The sequence below is a fragment of the Platalea leucorodia genome, assembly GCF_965183815.1.
Source record: "Platalea leucorodia genome assembly, chromosome: 11".
Taxonomy (NCBI): domain Eukaryota; kingdom Metazoa; phylum Chordata; class Aves; order Pelecaniformes; family Threskiornithidae; genus Platalea; species Platalea leucorodia.
In genome coordinates, this window is record NC_138833.1 from 13,415,841 (window position 1) to 13,436,163 (window position 20,323).

General features: G+C 39.6%; 1 protein-coding gene across 2 annotated transcripts in view; it reads left to right on the plus strand.

Annotated features, from left to right (window-relative positions):
• The window catches only part of TRPC7 (transient receptor potential cation channel subfamily C member 7), a gene marked incomplete at both ends in the record, with an annotated part of 72,811 nt that extends 56,511 nt beyond the window's left edge, over positions 1-16,300 (plus strand). Inside the window, 6 exons of one of the 2 annotated variants that reach the window (XM_082323877.1) lie at positions 4,493-4,688; positions 7,556-7,777; positions 10,647-10,727; positions 13,875-13,928; positions 15,239-15,314; positions 16,158-16,300. In XM_082323877.1, coding sequence (XP_082180003.1) covers positions 4,493-4,688; positions 7,556-7,777; positions 10,647-10,727; positions 13,875-13,928; positions 15,239-15,314; positions 16,158-16,300 — 772 coding nt within the window. The remainder of the gene's footprint in view (positions 1-4,492; positions 4,689-7,555; positions 7,778-10,646; positions 10,728-13,874; positions 13,929-15,238; positions 15,315-16,157) is intronic. The other variant, XM_082323878.1, reaches the window with a different exon arrangement.
• Between the last annotated feature and the right edge of the window lie 4,023 nt (positions 16,301-20,323).

Genomic DNA, 20,323 nt, shown 5'->3' on the forward strand with positions numbered 1-20,323 from the left:
TGTCAAAAGGCAGTGCTCTTCCTCCTTAAGTTCAGCTTGGTGACTGCTTATCCTGGGGGGACTTTGTGCTGTTATGAAGCAAATTTTCCATGAGCATAAATTTTCCTTTTAAGAATTTGGAAGATATTTAAAATAGACTTACTTTCTTCTGATTATTTAAACACACAGGAGTGTCAAATGATGATCAGTGAAAATGAGCCCTTTCATCACAGGAAACAAAGAGAATAGATTAACATTCATCCTGAAAATCCTTCTCAGGCATCTCATTCAACAAGCTAGAAACCCTGAGGTATACAGTCGCGAACAATTTTAATAAGCTAATGACAAGGTTATATTGGCAGATGGGCAGCTACCAGCTCTAGCAACGTTTCCTTCTCTATTTTTCGTGAGCTGCCTTGCTGAAGGTGGCAGGCTCCTGCTGCCATTAACTTATTCATGAAAAGAAGCTGAATAAGGAACTTGACTGTTCATTCACTGAAAATTCACCGGGGCAAAAAAGACTAATGCTTACTTTGGTGTCTTTGTAACCCTTCTGTGGCTTCAGAGACGTCACTGAATTCATTTCTTGGTGGGCATGTTGGTGAATTCTAATGAGGATGGGTGAAATTTTACAGAAAACAAGTTTTGTACTCAGAAATGTGACTATTTGACTATGGGACCTGATTCTCAGAGATCACTTGGCTGGTCATGTCAGAAAAAGACCCATTGGATTTGTGCGCTGATTGATTGTGGCCAGTTTCAAAGGGCATTGAATTGACAGCTCACTGGAAAGCCTCAATGAGAAACCTTAGACAAACAGATACTCACTGAAATAACTTTGAATTACACATTTAAGAAAACCACAGCTTCCCAGGACAGTATGTAGGCAGAAAAAAGAGTGTATGTTTGTCCAGATAACACTCAGAGGGAATTGCTTGCTTAGTTCTAATGATAACAATCAGTGAATGTTTGGTGTAACTTAGCTTTCACCTTCCCTTGCTATTGCACTTTTGAAATCATGTGCTCTGTTTTGCTTGTGTTGCTATCTACAGAGCAAGCACGCAGCACCCCAGTGGCCTCTGAACCGCATTATCATGCAAAGTTTCTGTCATTTCTTCCATTTTAATGTTCTGGATGCACAGGAAATAAAGATGTGGTGGACTTTACTTCACACAGTTAAATACAGAGATTATTTAACTACCATGATATACTTTCAAAATTTTTTTGAAGTTCTTCAGTGGTGAAAACTAGACCATTTCCACAACAGTTGCAACGGACCCCAGCTATGTTTATCTGTTTATTGTATGCTGTGTACAGAACACAGCTCTTGAAACAACCTGTAATTAAGAACATGCTATGCAAACAAAATTGAAATGGAGGCAAGACTGATTGCGTTCATCTTGCTTTCCGCATCACAAATCAGGCTGAAGGCTACAACGCAAGGTTTGCTGTCTCCCCTTCTGCCCAAAGGGAATTGTGACTCACTGTTCAGTGCCAATGTTCCTTCAAGGCTTGAAGGCTTTTTTCTTATCATTTTGCTTTGTCAAAATGTGATATTTTTGTAGATTATATTGACTGCATTGCTTTTTTGGCAGTGTTAAATCTCAACCAATCAATTTAAGGAAATAAGTCTGAAAGGATGCCTTAAGCTTTCTTAAAGAAGAGGATACAAGACTGACATGAAATCATAGCCTTGCCGTGATCTTTTTTGATGAACAGCACACTACTGTTTACAAAAGCGAGGAAAATCTGCAACTAGATGATTGCCTATGGTCTGTTTTCTTCCTTGATGCAAAATCTTTGTTTAACTTCTACAGGACTATGTGTATTGAAACAAAAAAATCTGTCTGCTCTCTCCCCACTGCAACAGTTGGCTCTACCACCGTAGAGAGAGAGATTGCAGTGTACCCATCTTCACAAGGAGCATCAGTCAATCTGCCAGTGCCAGATCCTCCTGCTGCCAGGAGCTGTCAGTCTGGGCAGGACTCCTGACTTCCTCCGTTCCTTCATTTGCCTACCTTTGAGAAGGATAAAACACCTGCTGACCTTGCAGGAAGGGGGTAAATTGCTTAGCTGGCAATGATGAGACACATCAGCATCTTGGAACCTTTAAGAACTTGGCTCCAAACATCCTCATCTCATGTTTTAGCGAGATGTTCTCAAAAAATCCCCCAACTGATATCCCTGTGACCTGTGCCAAAACTCGTGCAATTTGGCAGTAATCTAAAAGGGAGAAGGAAAGAGCCATCCAGACTTTTTGGAGGGTAGGGATGGACTAGTACAAGGTCTCCTTAGAAATGTTTCCTCTACAAAAGGGAGAGCTGCATCTGCCTGGGGGCATTGCTAAGCACCATTTTAGGGTGCTACAGGTCAGGTCCACCTCTCTCACCACCTTCATAGTCCCACCACCATTGGCACTGGTCCCTTACCTGACGCTGGGAATAAAGATTATGGACGCTTGCCCTGGAGCCTGGCACTCTGGCCCTTTCCTGCCTCCTCTGCAGTGCTCAGGGCAGTCAAGGCCGCTTGCAGTCCTTAATTAACTTTTCAAGGAGAATCTGGCACCACTCCAGAACAAAGGTCAGTGCTTAAGCTGTGGAAATGGAGCAGAGTTGACACGTTGTATTAAAATCTGCCGGCAGGGTGGACGACTAAGGGAGCCTTTCTAAATTAAAAAAGGAAGGTTAATAGCAGGGTGCAGCTGGGATCAAGGCTGGGGGTTATGGTTTTTATTAGTTTGATAAGTGACTTTTAGGTGGTAGGTTTCAAAGCCAGAGATTTTTGGTGTTATATGTGTTCTTCAACTGGAAAGTACAACATTTACAGAATAAGGACTGGCCAGATTGCTACCACAAAAGTGAAGGGTATCTGATACATTAATGCCAGCTAGCCTTTGCTGCAGGTGAGGGCAGGACACAAGAGCAGAGTTACAGGGGAGGAAATGTCCAGCAAGTGCTCATCCCACAAGTGTATCTTTGCATGGCATCCCAGCCTCATGTAAAGCAGCAAGGGGGAGTGAACATGGTATCAGTGACTCTTGAGTATCATGGAGACTGGAGACAAAGCCACATTTTAAATGAAGTTGGGCAACATCTATTTGAAACACCACTCAAGGTTACTCCTCACAAGTCAATGCAGTTGTGAGCCAATACTGGCTGAGAATAAAACCTAAATATTTACTGCAGTTTTACTACTATTTGTAAATGGACTATGGAATACCGTAAATTATGATGGGAGAGAAATACCATTTTGCTGTGGCAGAAAGGAGTTGCCCAGTGCTCTGCACTAACCTTTGAAAGGGGTGAAATTAATTTATTTTGGTTTTATGCATGGTGTAATTGATACTGGAGTTGATGTAAAGCTTACTGTTCCCTTACGATATGTCGTAGTTTGTGTCTATAACCTGCTTTTATGAACAGATTTAGCAGGATTAGGTTGCCACCCTAGTAAAAAACATTTCATCAAAATAATTTGTCAATGGCATTGTTTTCTAAGAAGGCATTTACCTCCTGGCAGGCAGGGGGAGAGGGAAGGTAATTAAGGAAGGTTAAGGATTGTTCAGTGAAGGCAAAATAGTTTCTAAATTAAAAACTAAGCAAACTGCTTCCAAAATTTACCAGCATCCCCCCTCCTTCCTTCCTTCCTTCCTTCTTTTTCAGCTGTGGCTGCTTCCCTTCTGGCTGTTATGGCTTTGACTCCTCTGAATCAGACTCTCCTTTTGACCTGTCAGTCCAGCTGCATCCTTTCCAGCCCCACTTCTCCTTGTCATTGGCTTATTCCCCTCTTTTTTCCTATCTTTCAACCTTTTTATTTTCCTCTGGTTCCTTTCTACTTTCAAGCAAGGGTGTAGTAATCAAATGAAAATGCCTCTCTGCAACATCTTCTACCACTCCTTAATTTCAAATTTTTGCTACAAATTCTTGGACATATCTGACTTGTTTGCAGTCCCAGAGCAGGATGGGAAGAAGATCAGATTATGAGCTGACTATATTTGCACTGTGTGCTCATTATATTAATGCCACTAATCAGAACTTTTCAGTCATTCCTCCTGCGTAAAAATTAATGCTTCTCTTCTGCCCTGGAAACTGCATATAAGGAGGTCAAACTAGGTTCCTTCTTCCCTTTCCCAGATAATCTCTGCCTGTCTTCTCTGGATGAAAAAAAGGGTGAGTGAGTAGAAGTAAAAAGCCCTACACAAAAAGTTTCAAACTGCAAGTTTCCCATGAAGAAGACCTTAATAGAGAAACAAAATCCAAGTGATAAATAATACACCTGAGAAGAACAGATGGAGCAAATAAGGGCACACTGTAACTTTGTAGTATCAATCAGAAATCATATTTCTTTATCAAATCAGGAAATGTGATTTGGCACATCCCTGGGTGATTGTTAATGGCTTACAATGACTGTGTCAAGGCATCATATTTATATTGGTGGATTGCCACTTTTATTATTAGCATTTGGCCTGGCTAACATGGTGTCAACTCTATAAAGTGATTGTTTGCTTTATTTTCAGGGTAGAAGAAAGTTTTAAAACCTTATTCTGGTCAATATTTGGCTTATCTGAAGTGATATCTGTGGTGTTGAAGTACGATCATAAATTCATTGAGAATATTGGATACGTACTCTATGGAGTATATAACGTGACTATGGTGGTGGTGCTGCTTAATATGCTAATAGCCATGATCAACAACTCCTATCAGGAAATTGAGGTAAGATAAGAAATTAGATTACAAACTCAATGTACTTAATTATGACTAATAATAAAAATGTTGAAAAAACAGGGAAGCTGTAGGTTATTCCATATACAAGATTAGAGTGCTGCTGAAACACAGATGTTACGCTGTGTAAGGGTTAAGGCTGTGTCTGTTCTCCCCAAATTAGGATTGAGTTACTAATTAACAATGAATCATTTCTAGAACAACTTCAACTTCCTTGTTTTTAATGACTGTCTGTGAGTAAACCCAATTTCCTTTACACGTATTTAATGAAAGCAGTTTGTGATATTTTTTACTATGTTGGTTATGATAATTTATCCACATGTGTTACTTTAGCTGCATTGTTTGCTTATGATAGATCGAGTAATATTTCACCTAGCTTTTTGCCCTGTTCTCTACTGCTTAAAAGCCCAAGCCCATCTAGGTCTGAAACTCATGTATGCATATTTAAAAATTCCATATTTTCCAAATACCAGGTATACAAGCTTGATATAGATTTTTTTTGAGGACTGTCTAGGTCTGCAAAACATAACTGCATGAACATTCACAAAAAGCAGCTTTTAAAGGATATACAGCCTTCAAGAAATATGAATAGGTTTCTGCAGAAAGGTGTTTGCAGGTTTTACCTAACTTCGTTCAGTAGTATTGCTATTAGCAGACTGGATTTGCTAAATGCTTTGGACATAAACAACTCCCTGCTAATGTAAATAAAGGCAGAAAAAAAATTATTTGGATAATGTTAATGCTGAGTCATCTCTTTCTCCTGATTTGTTAAATGCCAAGTTTCTGTAGTTGGGTTTGTATTAATTATTTGTTCTATTCTCCCCTCAGAACCTGACACTGCAAAAGGCCAGAGCTGAAAACATTTTCTCACTGTAATGTCTGATTCATCCATGTTCTGTAGAGCAAATATAACTCTATCATCTTGTGCATGCTGTAACTAAGTCTAAATGTCAGAGAGACCTTACATATGTTCTCTGCCCCAGAAGCTTTTCTACATGCAGAAGGCAGAGTCATTCCCCCAAAGGTTTCTAATCACTTAAGATCAAGCATCTTCCTGAATCCTCTTCTACTGAAACAAGATTTACTTCTGAAGGGGTCTCAGCCTCTTAGTGCATTTTCTAGTTTATTGTAGTAGGTAGAGATGCTCTTGAAAGTTTCCAGCAAAAAATCTCTAAAAATACCTGAATAAGTGGCCTATATTAACTTTCTAGTCTAAACTTTGTGATGGCCGTTTTCCCGGAAAAATGCTTTCTCATCCTTCTTGATTGCGTGGAAATTTTCAAAACTTTGTTAAAGACTGCTTGTAACTATCAGCAAGCAAAACAAGCGTGAGCTATTTGGCCCAGATCCTCCTACCTGAGGACTGGGAAAAACTAGGAAATTTCATACTAGTTCCTTTCAAACCTCAGTAGCAGGGAGATTAAAGACAGAGTCATCCTACTGACTGCAGAGAAAGTCCCTTTAGCCAAAGTGTTTATCTGATGACAGCAATATCGGTAACGACAGAAGATGGTCATTACTTAGGAATTAAATTCCATTATGGTCTGTGGGGGCATGTTTTACTGTTAGCTGGAGTGACAAGACTATATTCTCATGCTTTCCATTGAACATCTCTCTTCAGCTATTTCTGGTTTTATTCTGTTTATGCCTCAAATATTAGCACTTCCTGCCAACTTTGCATTTATGGAAAAAAAAAAATCTTTTTGCCAGCCAGAAACCAGAACTACTTCCATCAGTAGCTCCTTAGCTGCTTAACAGAAAATCATTAAAACAGTTCACAAGTGATTTCCACTGTAATTCAGCTTAAGGTTTCTGTGAGGTGCAACCCCAAGCAATGAGAAGGCCAAACAGCAGAAGTGAATGCTGCTCCATTGGTGAAGACATATTGCTGTAACTGTGACAGAATTAATGTCGGTTGTGTTATGTCAGTTTTTGACTGAATTTCAGAGGTATGGGGTAATCAGTGATTATTAGTTTCAGCAGAACACAGATGTACATGAGTACCGGCTGTTGGCAGACCCATGCTTCTATTGATGCTGCTGGCCTACATATAAACCACAATAAAAACAGCTGTGGAGCAGCTGTATCTCATCCTTTCTTTTGCCTGATAAATGGTCCTGATACATGGCCCTGACCATCCTCCTATACAAATGCCAAGCAGATCCATAAAGTATGTGCTAAAGTTGCCCTTGTACTTGAAAGTGTATGGCCCACCTTGATAGTTCATAAAGGATATTAACAGGCACTGAGTGATGGACTTTTTCTCCACCTTCATCAGTGGCAGGAGGTGAACAGTAAGAGAATTAAGGTGTATTGATCTAGGAATATGTGATGGTGAATGCAAACAGGATCAATGAGGAAATCAGCTAATAAGAGAAGAAATCAGCAACCTAGCCTCTTCTATGGGGGATTCCTGGCAAATGCAGTGATAATAGTTAGCTGGCAGTTAGATAGTGTTGCAGTTAATCAGAGACAGTCTTTGTTGTTGTGCACATAAAAGTTTCTTCTGCTTTCCATGACTCTGTATATGTTCTGACACATTCATTTATCAGCATAGCACAAGAACCAGATTGCTACTGAAAGACAACCCCTTTGATATTCAAGGAAAGAGGAAATAGTCTAGTATTTGGAGGATTTATACTCTCTGTTTATCCATTACTTTGTTCAAATTTTCCTTATTTTGAGATCACTACAGAGAAGCCTACAAAGACACGTGGGCAGGGGTCTTGGTTTGGCAAACAGAAATCTGATTCTACTTAAATCCTACCTGTATGTTTGTCCTTGTCATAGCTAAATTCCTTCATATTTACTAATTATGCATTTGGGTGTTGGGGTTTTTTTCCTCTTCCCTTCCCAAGGAGGATGCAGATGTGGAGTGGAAGTTTGCACGTGCCAAGCTCTGGCTATCCTACTTTGACGAAGGAAGGACTTTACCTGCTCCTTTTAATCTAGTGCCAAGCCCTAAATCATTTTATTATCTCATACTGAGAATAAAAATGTGCCTCATAAAACTCTGCAAATCTAAGGCCAAAAACTGTGAAAATGATCTTGAGATGGGGATGCTGAATTCCAAACAACGGGTAAGTTGTATCTTCACTTTTCACCTTCTTTGTAGAAAAGAATCATGACGGGCTGCATGGCACACGGATAGATCAGGGACAGCACAGGCTCTTACTCAGCCTCATCATTGAGTATTGCTTGTATTAGATTGCACCTAGAGGGCCCTTCCAGACTTGTGGCCTCATTGTACTAGACTGTTAGGACACGGGGAAAAGAGTAACTTTTATAAAAGCAGGCACTTTTATAAGGGAGTTTCCCAAGGCCAAATAAGCAAGGTCAAAGACCAAGGGCAGAAGCAGAGACACAAATAGGATCCCAGCTTGTCTGGCTCCTCATCTACCCAGCAGGTCTTTATGCCTCTTCAAAACATCCACCTTCCTTTAAGTGATTTTCAAATTAATTTTACTGGCATTACAACATTTCCTGCCATTCCAGGTTTGGGAACAAGTTTCCAAGCAGGGCTTAATAACATCTCCTAAATACTTAAAGCTATAATTAACAACCTCTCTACTTACATCTGCCTAGTGATGTGTAGCCACTAATGGGTAGATCCTGCCTCAGCCACCACCCCTTTGGTCATTTGAAATAGAAATTTGCTTTGGAAATACTGGCTACACAGCTGCATGCTTTCTTCAGCACTAGTGAGTGTCCGTGACAGAGCAAGAGAGATGCAAGAATATGGTTAGCATCCAGACCCTTCCCAACAGAATTAACTTTGCTACCCCATGGGAAAATGCCAGAGAAATTAGAGAAAATGATGTTGCCCATGGAAATTATTACCTGCAACACTGTGCAGAGAGTCACTGGGGTGAAGTTCCCAGCACATAAATTTACAACAAACAAAATCCCATTCGCAGGGCAAGTCCACCTGCTTTACATTGGAGAAGAAAACACGCAAAACATTCACAGGAACTCAGCCACAGCTGCTCGGCTGCTGTCATTAAATTCAGTGGATTCAAAGATGCGAAGAGGCAGCTTTGCTTAAAAGTGTCCTGGCCTTTATTTAATTTTCTCATCTCAAGCTGGGTTTGAAACAAGAGAACACCACTGGGAACCCATTCCTGGGGGAAAAGAAAAGCCCTCTGAAATGTGTTGTCTATTATTTCTTACAGTCACTGCATGTGAGAAGCTGATGTGGCTCCCTGGCAGGCTTGGCCAGCCTTTCTAGGGCAGCTGAGATGTGGGCAGCCTACCCCCAGTTTTAAGCTGGCAGAAGGGAAGAGGTGTACTAAGAGACACCGAAGAGAAGGAAAGGAAAGTCGGAGGAGGCTTTGCAGAGTTTGTCTTTGTAACATGCAGCCTCCTTTTGGGCTTTGTCTGGACCTCTTGGCTCTCCTTGAAGGAGCAAACAGCTGAGCAATATAACTCCTGGCGAGCCATCTGGCTCCAGGCAAAGCCCACGGCCTTGGAGGAGATCATGTTCCCATGAATTTAAGAGAGCTGCTCAGATCTGATGTTCATTCAGTCTCTGGGAGAGCCTAAATTGGAGGGAGAAGTATGTCCATGGGGTGTCCCCCATGTTATCAATTAATCTACCCAACACAGTGAGCATTGCCAAGATGATAGACAAGCATTTGGGGGCATTTTACTCTATAAATTCATTTAACACTACTATTGATTACTCAAAGACCCACTGGAACAGTGGAGTCTTGAAATGAAAGAAATGCTTGTCCTTTAACTATCTCAAATAGTGAATAAAAAAGACAATCTTTTTAAAATGTTATTTGAATCTAACCACACAAAGCTAATTTTGTTTGAAATTTAATTTCTGATCAAAGCATAAACCAAAGTAATAAAATTTTCTCTAAGCCTCTCCTTCCCCAAGCCACAGGAGTGAAAGTGTCTGCCTTGCCCTTTTTCATGGAACTTACACAAAATTCATAGTTTCCATGGCTTTGACATAAACAATTAAGAGCATCAGTCATTTCCTGCTTGCCTGTTGATTTTGTTCACAGATCATCTTCAAAACACTCCCTGTAAGACCATGGCACACCTGATGAGTAAGAAATAAAAAAAAAAAAGATTACATGATTACTTTAGACTTTTACTCCAATCATCAGCAGCACCCTGATTAAAAAAAAAAAAAAAATCACCTATTTCTCAGGATCTCTGGTCCAGTCAGGGAAGAAAAACCCTTACCCAGGGCCTTCCCTGTACATGCACTTGCATATAGGTACAGTGGTCTATGATATGTATTGGCTCCTCTGGGTCTATGATATGAATTAATTCTTTTGAATAAGCAATTTCTTTTCCATTAACACTTGGACCAAAAGGTTCAGAGGTGGAAAACAGAGACAAAGAAATATTTTACAAATATTGTGTGTAGTCTTCAGAAAAGTCTCCTTCAAAGCTTCCAGAGTACAAAATTAGTAGCTGTGATGTTCGCTGATAAAAAATACTGCTCTATCTAAAAAAAAATGCATACTTTTGTTGAGCTAAAAAAGCAGCAAATGGTACTACTGTTTTAAAAGGACTGATGAAAATCAATTCTGTTTTAGAATTTGTTTTCATACCACATCAATTTGTTCTCTTTAAACACAAGTATTTATTTGTCTTCCTTTCTTAAATTGTGTTCTCAACCGATAATCACCAATCTATTTAAGATTAACATAACTTGTGCCTCTTAACACCTTCTTGTCTAAAACTTGTGTGAGAATACCATTTTTGTCTAGACAATTTAGAATCCAACTTTTTTCAGTAATTTGCGGGTTTTGATCCTTTTCTGTCTTTCAAAATTTTACTTCTTTAGACCTGAATGTGCTGGCTTTTATTCTACTCATACATTGAACCATTTCCTACTGTTTTTATAAAGCTCTGTTTAGTTTGGGGCCACCTGGGTATGAGAAGCTATCATTGATTTAATTATATCATGATGTTTTATAATTTCAGAAAGTTCGTTTTCACTCTAGCACTCGAAATACAGAAAATTATTCTGTGAAGAACGCTTATAACAAGCCCACAAGATATCAGGTAATCACAGCATGAAAGCAAGAGCCAGGGAAGAGATCTGTCAGTGAACAGCTCTTACCTGCAAGGGTCGTGTTTGCTTTCTTCCAGTCGATTCCATCCTGTGATGTGCCAGGCTGTGGCTTAACACTGGCACAGGACTGGGCTGAGGCACTTCAGAGACAAACGCAGCCTATCACCCATGGAAATACACATGGTGTTAGCGATTGTCATGCTAATTAATTCCACTCAAGGGTATTTAATTCAATACAAGAAATATCATTCAAGCTTTAATTCTCTAGTCTTGCATTGACAACATTTCATTTGTCTTGACACAGCATCATCTCTCCAGCCTTTGCATTAACATTTGCATGTGCTTTCTCTGGCAGTGACTTGCCCTACCAAGCTAAACCTGCAATGTGGTACGGTTCAAAAATACCTGTGGCTGCAGTGGTGGCACGGGGTACCCCAGCCATTGCAGGATCTAATGCAACTGTTTGTCTTAGCTGGAGTGTTCGTGCCAGCAGATGTATTATTTCTTGTGCGAACCTGTGTAGTAGGGTAACACAATATGCAAAATGTGGATCACAGGACTTTTTCCTTATTTTTTAAGACAAAGTGAAAAGGAATCTGATGGCAAGTGATACGTCCGAAGGAACCGACATTAAAGAAGGTTGAGGAAAGTAATAGTTAAATTGGATAAAATGCACAATGACAATTCTAGAATTGGTTTGTCTTGTGTTGGTACAGCATCCAGCACAATGGGCTCCTAGGCTGTACAGCAGACCAGTAATAAATTTTTACTGGTTTTAAAAATTTTCCAGGCTTTTGTGCCAGGATAGAAGGCATGTCTAAAAAACCCTGAGTTGGAAATGGGATACATTCACTCTGGCATCTGGAATTAGCTGGCTTGATACCATCAGAGGCAAAGGGAAGAGACAATTGTGTCCCGCTCAAAATAGCATTTCAACATTTCTGACATTATCCTCTGCATTCAAACACACAGGTAATGGAAAAATGTGTCAGCCTCTGCTGGACTCATTCTCTTCCTGTAGCTATTATTTCTAAATGAGACCGCTTAATGTTTGTGGCAAAGTAGACCCTTCTTTCCAAGGTTGAAAAAGCCAAAGGCAGCTGTGAAAAATAGATAGAAAAAAGATAACTACCTTTTATTTTGCTTTAATAATGGTCCTACTAGGCTTGTCTTCAAATAATCTTTGAAAGTTTCAGTTGCTGCAGGAAGAAATTGCCTGAATAATATAAGCACAGTGTAATAGTCTTGATTATCTAAATATAAAGAAGAGCAAACAGTTTGATAATCTGACCAGCCAGTTTTCTTCTACAACTGGGGAAGCCTTTGAAGCAGTAGTTTCTTGCTGAACTGTTTTCTTTAGTGGTATTTATCAAGTGATGTAGCTGTGTACTTGGACTACATACAGACAGTGCTCTTGAGGGATAACAAAAATACACAGAATTTAAACATGCAATAATTTGAAAAGTAGGAAGAACAAGTCAACACACAGCTGCCATGATCTGGGAATAAACAAGCCCAGGCAAAATGATACCTTTATCAAACCCTCTTGAGCTGAGACTTTAAGATGGAACATTGCTAAAATATTGTGCTAAGCTCACGAGTTTTTCCCACTTTCAGCACTGCAGTCTGTCATGCTATCAACAACATCTTCATCTACAAAACTCAGGAAAGGATTTGTCAGGAAAAAATTAGAAGGAATAGTTTATACTTTTAAAGGCTCAGAAGTATATTTCTTTGCTGTTTGGAGGGACAAAATCGCAAAGAGGTGAGAAATGAGCCAGTTCCTTCGCTTGCCTCACTCGCGAGCTCTTCTACTGCCTAACTGATAACTTGTGCATGTGAGATTACCAGGTTTGAGATCTGATGCCCCGGTGAGTAGTTGTTCCCTATGATCACTGCTGACTTGGGTCTGTTTTCAACCAGGGATGTGGAAGTGCAAAGCATTTTGTCCCATTAGTGCTGCTCTGGCACCTCCCACACTCATGCCAAATGACATCTGCAGTGTCCGCAAACACAGCATCCAGAAGAAGCCTGTGAATTAAATAGCAGTGTTAAGGTCTGTAACATGATCTCCAATGGCACATATAAGTGAAGTCCAGAATAAAACACTATAAAGAGTAAAATGGGAAGACATCACAGCCTCCACATTAAAGACAAGGAACTGAGGTCCAGTAGGACTTACCAGACCCAAAAAGCCTATGATTAAACCAGAAACTGAGCCCCAAATCTCATGAGCAGTGTTGCAGTGCCGTGGCCACAAATCTGTCCTTTTCTTCTTGTTTTCCTCTGTACTAGAAGGTATAGAAGGTGTTCAGATAGCTGATGGCAAATGCAGACCTTGAAGGTTGTGCCAATAAATTCATAAAAAAGATTGAATTCAGTGCAGAGTTATAATTTACAAATGCCTGACCTGTTCCTAGAACCTGTTCTCTTAAGATCATCTTAAGACCAACAGTCAGTAATTGAGTGTTGCATAGTATAAAAGATCCCTAAAACCTGAAGAATTTCAATTAACTTTTAGAGAATGGGGGAACAGTACTTTATAGAAATCAGACGTATTTGAATGGTTTCAAGTTTAGCATTTATTGCCAAGAGGCTGTCTGGGAGTTTTGTTCAGCATTTCCCTGCAGTAACCATGATTATTTTGCCAAGAGGCTGTTTCACTCGTGGCTAAAAGGAGCAATACTGGGTAGAAGGGGAGACTCAAGGTTTAGAAGCCACAGTGCAATATTAATGCAAAAATGAATTTCCTAAAGCTACTGGCAGAAATACCTACTAAGTAGACTCTTGTTAAAAAGTGGTCACATTTTTAATATTTAGTTTCTGTAGACAAATCTGACTACAACATATATTTCATAGACTAGGCAGCCTTAAGCTTGTGACTTCTATGACACATGGTAGATAATGTAGGATAGCATTTGAGTAGTGTCCGTCAGGAATACAAGCTGTATGGAAATTGGAGTAGATAGATAGATGTTTTGTTATCATATTTTTCCAGGTAATAAGAGCATTCACTGTGTGCTGATTCCTTGTTTTAGTCTAAATTTCCTCTGTCATCTGTTCTGAAAAAATAACTTCTTTTTGGATCCAGGATTTCCCTACTTTCCCCAAACATTACTTCATTTATGTTTTCTCAGGTGACAACCCTACCTCCCTCTGGATTCTACTACCTTGGCCATCTTCAACACACCGTACGTGCGCTGTGCCTCATCTCTATTGCCTTAATGACTCACCTGTTTAGCCAGATGCCTCTTTGATACAAGGAGTCTTAGACATCCCATATTCCATGACTGCATGACATATACAAATGACTGGATCCTTTGATGTTCACATGCCTTTTGCACTGCTATAATCCATATTCAGCTACTAAGAAAAAAGAGCAGGTGTACTGATTTCTTAATTCATATTTCGCACTCTTTGCAGCATTTTTCAGTGATGTTCAAAGCAGAGACAAGTGATTGCTCTGTGAATAAGTGAGTCCATGCTGGGAGAGGCTTTTCCCTTAACAGTGACCATCTGGTCAATGAAAGACATCTGCGTATCTGTTCTTGGATGCTCACTGAGCACTCCTCTGTTTGCAGAGGATGCACCTAAATCATTGTCTCAGAACAATTCTTTTTATGCTTATCATAGTTGAGATTTTTTTCCCCATTGATGAGTGTCTTTTCTGTAGTGAATACAGGCAATAACACAGGCCTGCAGCTGTAACACAGTGTGTAGCCCAAGACTGCCAAAGTTACTTTCCTTCTAGATAAATGTAACGTGCATTTTTGGAACAATATCACATTGCAAGCTCATATCCACAGCCATCTTCTACTATTTCCATATACACTGTTCCTTACTAACAATCATCTCCCATTTTGTAAGTCTACATGGCTCTATTTTTTTCCCTGTGCATGTCCCTTAAAATCTGCCATTTCCCTAAGAAACTTCTCTCACTTAAGCCAAGTTCTCCACTTCTGTTCAAACTCTCTTTTCCCTGTCCTTCACTAAATTTATTTTCTCTCCTAAAACCCCAATTGCAAGGCAAACAGAGTCTTTCTGTTAACCTTGAGTCAGATGTTTAGTTCATCACCATGAGTGAGTTTGCTAACATCATTAATTAATCACTTATTTCTTCCTGTAAAGCATTTTTTATTGATACATTAAACAGCAACACGCTAAAGGAAGGCTCTGGATCTCATTTCTTAGCTTGCTATTGGATCATCTGTGTTTTCTTTCTGTCTGTGGGACATACTCTACATTCATGTGCATCCCGCAAAATACCCCAAAGTGCTTCATATGTGGGCTCATTATGGAATGGCTGTTAATCAACTATTGTAGTACAAAGTTCATAATATAAAGTATAAAATAAATGGGAAATCAATAAAAAATTCTCTTTTGTATCCTCTGAAGCCAGGTTTTATCCATAGTGAAATCAGGTGTTTGAATTACTCATAATGAGTCTAGAATTAAGGCAATGTGGATAAGCTCATGTTAAGTGTTTCTGTTCTCTTTTCAGAAAATAATGAAACGTCTGATTAAGCGGTATGTACTGAAGGCTCAGGTTGATCGAGAAAACGATGAGGTCAATGAAGGCAAGTGGATTTTTGTAATTGACACAGATTAGAGCATGTAATGTTATTGCTATTGATATGGCCAGTAAGAGACTTAGGTAACATCCTCTGTAGAGAGAGAGCATGCTCATGCTCACACTAAGGTGAGCACATTCTTGTGCACCTGGCAGAGCATGGGAAGCTGAAAAGTCCTTGACTTAGCGTAAGCACTACATAGCAACAACTAAAACATCAGTGTGTTATCAACATTATTCTCATACTAAATCCAAACCACAGCACTATACCAGCCACTAGGAAGAAAATTAACTGTATGCCAGCCAAAACCAGGATGATATCATAGCATCCGTCTTTACATAATCCTGCTCTGCCCTAATGTTCTACCTCTCCTTGCTTTACAACACCCATGATATTGCCAACACCTAACCTTGTCTTGGGGTCTAAGTAAAGCAATTTCTGACTGTACTGCTCATGTCTGTCCCAAGGACTTTTTTTGAACTGGATAAGGATTTGTATGGCCATGGTGTCATGTAGGATTTATAGGCAGATCTCCTTCTAACACCTCTTAACTGCTACCCTCCTGCAAATGCTCTGTGTGGGTGGAGATCAATATGTGGAAAGACAACAGACTTGAGAAAAAAGATGAACTTTCCATACATACTTGCCATTGCTGTCAGTACCACTACTGGAAGTACAGGTTATTTCTTATAAGTCAAATATTAAGCTCATCAATGCAGGGACGTCATATGGAGTTCCACAAACATTCATGACCAAGGACACCAAAATTAATGCTTTCTCAGGTCTTAAAATCATAGATATTAATTATTTGGTTCAATATTGCTAACAAGAACATTTTCCTCCTTTTAGGAGAACTTAAAGAGATTAAGCAAGATATTTCTAGTCTCCGCTATGAACTCTTAGAGGAAAAGTCACAAGCTACTGGAGAGCTGGCAAGACTAATACAGCAGCTAAGCGACAAATTTGGGAAGAGCTTAAATAAGGACATTTGATGGTGAACACAGAAAAAGGCAACTGGTTTTCTAAACATTATTGAGTCTCAACCAGCATCTTAGGAGGGCAAAAACCATGCAAAAAATGGGTACCGCACACTCAACTTTTGCTAACTAGCAAGTGTTGGTAGGAGCACTTTGCATTACTCCTGTGCTTGGTGAGTTACCAGTTAAATATTTTATGATACAAAAGTGACTTACTGGTAAAAATATATGCCCTTTGACGTCAGAAATAGATGCACCATGGGGAAGACACCTCTAGTTAAAGGCAAAAAGGCCAGATCTTCACCCACCTGACTCTAGTGAAGACAATGCAACTGTGCTCATTTATACCAACTGAGACTGTATTGATCAGAATTGGGTGAAGTCTGAAGAAAAAATGTGCCAAGCATATTCCTTGAAAAATTTTAAAAATTCCTATCCTTGGGTGTGTACGCTCCTTTTATGTTTACACGGGCAACCATGAAGATAACTTTGAACAGCACTGTGGTTAAAGAAAAGCAAATGAGAAATCATCTGCTGAAATCACCAAGGTAAAGTATGGCAGGTAGAGGTCATCTGCTTTTTAGACTGGATGACAGCATTGGAAAAAATGGACCAAGCTTGTTGGGTAAAGCATCCTTTCAACCCTCTGCTACAACCTGATAAAGGGATTCCCAGCCAAAAACTCCTCTCCGCCTTTTCCAGCTATATTAGCTAGTCCACTAATGGATATGGTCTCTTTGTACACACCTAGCCTCTCTTTTGTCCTTAGATGATCCCAGCTTCAACAACGGTGTACTGAAATATTCATAATGGTGTGAAACTCACTTCCCAGGAATACCCAGAAATAACATATATTGTGCTAATGTGTTCAGTTCAAGGAACAACATTAATCCAGTGACAGCGATGCAACTGAGCTCAGCTTTCGGATTCCAGAGATCAAACAGCAAGCCATAGGATGAGATAAATCACAAAGAAAAAGGACCAGTAGCTTCAAAACTTTAAACCAATAGGAAAAGGCTTCAATTCCACTGAGAACATTCTGATAAAAAAGGAAAAATCATTGTAGGAATTATTGGTTTATGTGTTTGGCTCTTACAGAGGATGAGGAAGGGATTAAAACTGTTTTAAAGGCTGTAGTAATACAAGTAATTGGATTGCACTTTTACAACTGGAAAGCAATGAGTCTGCGCAACACAACGGCAAACCTGGATTTCTTGGGGTTTTACGTTTAGCTACATGACTTCAACTACTTAAAGCACACCTTACTACTTGGGAACCACTGAACTGTACTGTTTGTTTACAAGAGACACCTATAAAATGAACATTACATTTAGGTATCGGCTAAGAAAAACAAGCAGAACCAGAAGGTGACCTGTGATCAGTTCTTAAGTGCCAGATGAGAACACAGATAGCCTAATAGAATAATAGTTATATTTGTACAAAAAAAAAAAAAAAGAAAACAAAATTAAAAAGTGTACTGTACGTAGATCTGTTTAGAGAAAAAGCAAAATACTGTATTTTTACCTTTAATAAGATTATCTTGTATACTGTAATATTTTTACCTGAAAATGGGAAAAAAATAAAATTACCTCATAAAATTTTGTTGTACATTGAGTGAAATATTTGCCTGATCTTTTGACTATCCGATACATGGACCTTTTTTTGATTTTCTGCGATGTGTGAACAATGAAATCATTACATGAAGCAGTTTTGCCATAGGAATTCTGAAGCCCAAAAGAGGCAAAAAGCAAAACTTAAATTAAAGTACATTTAAAAGGAATAAAACTAAGAAATTAAAGGTTCTGTGACCAACTATAGTCTGCAGAAATGACTCCTTATTTATGGTGATTCATTTGCAATTACTGTATCCTTATTAACATGTTTGTAAAATTACATTCTGAGAACACAAATTCATCTCATCTGGCTTCAGACAAGCATAGTGCTGGTACTGAGTGTGCAATTAAAAGTTAAATGAGTAACATTGAAGTTTACAGGCTTTAGCTGGTAAGACAACTGAAATGGCATTTGCCCCTGGATTACCCCATCTGGATAAGTGGTACTTTACAGTGCTCCAGCGCAGCATAGTGTTTCCCATAGCTGTTGTTTGCAGATGTGGGAAATCTGTTGCTTTTGCATGATAGCTCTTGCAATGTAGCGTCACGATAAAACACTTCTTAAATATCAGCATTCAGCAGAGGGTATCAAATGCCGGTGTAAGACAGACACTGCTTACAAGAATAACTCATTGTTTTGGGTTGTCTTCTGCTACTTAAACCAAAAAATGTTGCTGATTTCAAATATTTAGTTTTCCGCATAAGAAGAAAGAATATCTTTCATTGTAATACTGGTTTTTTTCCACCCCTCTTTCCAGCCACTGTGTAAATTTTTTTCAGGTTTGGAAAACCAGCTCTGTTGCCACAGCACTGTCTTAAAAATCTATTTCGTGACAGCTCTACACCTGGCTCCTGATCAAAGCATTGCTTTGCCCTTCCCATTCAGTGTTTTAGCATCCCCTAGGAATTTAAGCAGAATCATTCTAGGTAGAACATATAATAACCACTACAATTTCCATTTCTTATGGTATTGCATGTCAAGCCGCACGAGAAAGTGGAAACTCTATGATACACTTTCATTTTGTATATTTAGATGCAACTCAACAAAAGGCCTGTCCTAAAGTCCAGCAACGCCAACAGGAATGTTCTCCTACTGCTGAATATTGCAGTCAATGCATGTTCTGGTCAGCACAAATAACACCATACTGTGAATAGCTTGTTGAATTATGTGGGCCCAGGCAGAGATATAGCCATGTCCCATCAGCTACTGCCTGCTGCCTCACGGCATCTGTATAAGCGAAGCAGTGCAGTCCTGCCACGGCTAGTTAGCATGCTGCTCTGCATCCAGGTATTTGCTATGAAAGAGCATAATATTTTCTAGGACTTTGAAAGGAGACTGAAAGATATATTAAAAAAACCTGTTAAAAAAAAATCTGCTTCCTCCCCTTTTGCATTTACATTCCAGGAAGTATCAAGGCACCGAGACTTCTTATATAAATATTCACGACAAGCAAAATCCCACTTCATCAGAGCACTTTTCTCATCTGGTCCCAGGAACACACACAAGGAAGCTGCACACCATGTATTAATGTGCTATCAGCAGAAACGATGTTAAATTCATGGTTTATTCTCCAAGCGCTGTTTGTAAGAAATTAAAATTAAGAAGCCTTACTAAAAGATCCCTGAGAGAACTTAGAGAGTTTGAAGAGGAAAAATCAAAGTAGGTGGGTCCCAGATTGGATTAGACCTGAGACGTGCAGGTCCCCTGTCCCATCTCCCATCACCAGTGAGACCCCCATGGCAAGCCAGTGTCACATCGATCCACCTGCTAGGTTAGATTTGATGCAGTCTGTAACAGCTCTTACTTTTGGCTTTGAAATACAGGATTTTATAATATTCCTTGGACAAATTCATACTGCGAAGGAATGGAACTTTGTCCAAATTCTTTGTAGATAGAGAATTACAACTTTTTATGGGAAATATGTTAGAGGAAGATGAAACTAACCTGAAGTCATCCGCACAAGGGTGAACAGTCTCCAAGAGGTCATTGTAATTTTGCAATTACCGCAGGCCAATCAAACTAGAACTTAAATAGACACCCCGAGGAAGACCAGAACAAAGTCATTAACTAGTCAATATTGATTTGTTGACTTCCCAAGTCTTCAGACAATTTTTTCACGCCTTGCAAACACCAAACCAGTCAGCTGCTGCTAACAGAAAGGGAGCAAACAGCAGAAACCATTAACATGCCCTTAAATAGCTGAACTGCAAGGTTTTAAACCAAGAACCCCTGCTGACCAGAGGTGCAAATCCTGAAACAAAGGATCTGCCCGAGGGCATCTGGCATCATGCCACTGCTTTCAGCAGCATGGGATGGGCTGTGAAGCCCAGAGGGTGGAGGTGGTGTTTCATACACAGCTTTGCCCTCTCAGCTGGGCTAATTCTGCCTGTAACTTTGCCGAGAACAACTGCTGTCCCCAGTTCC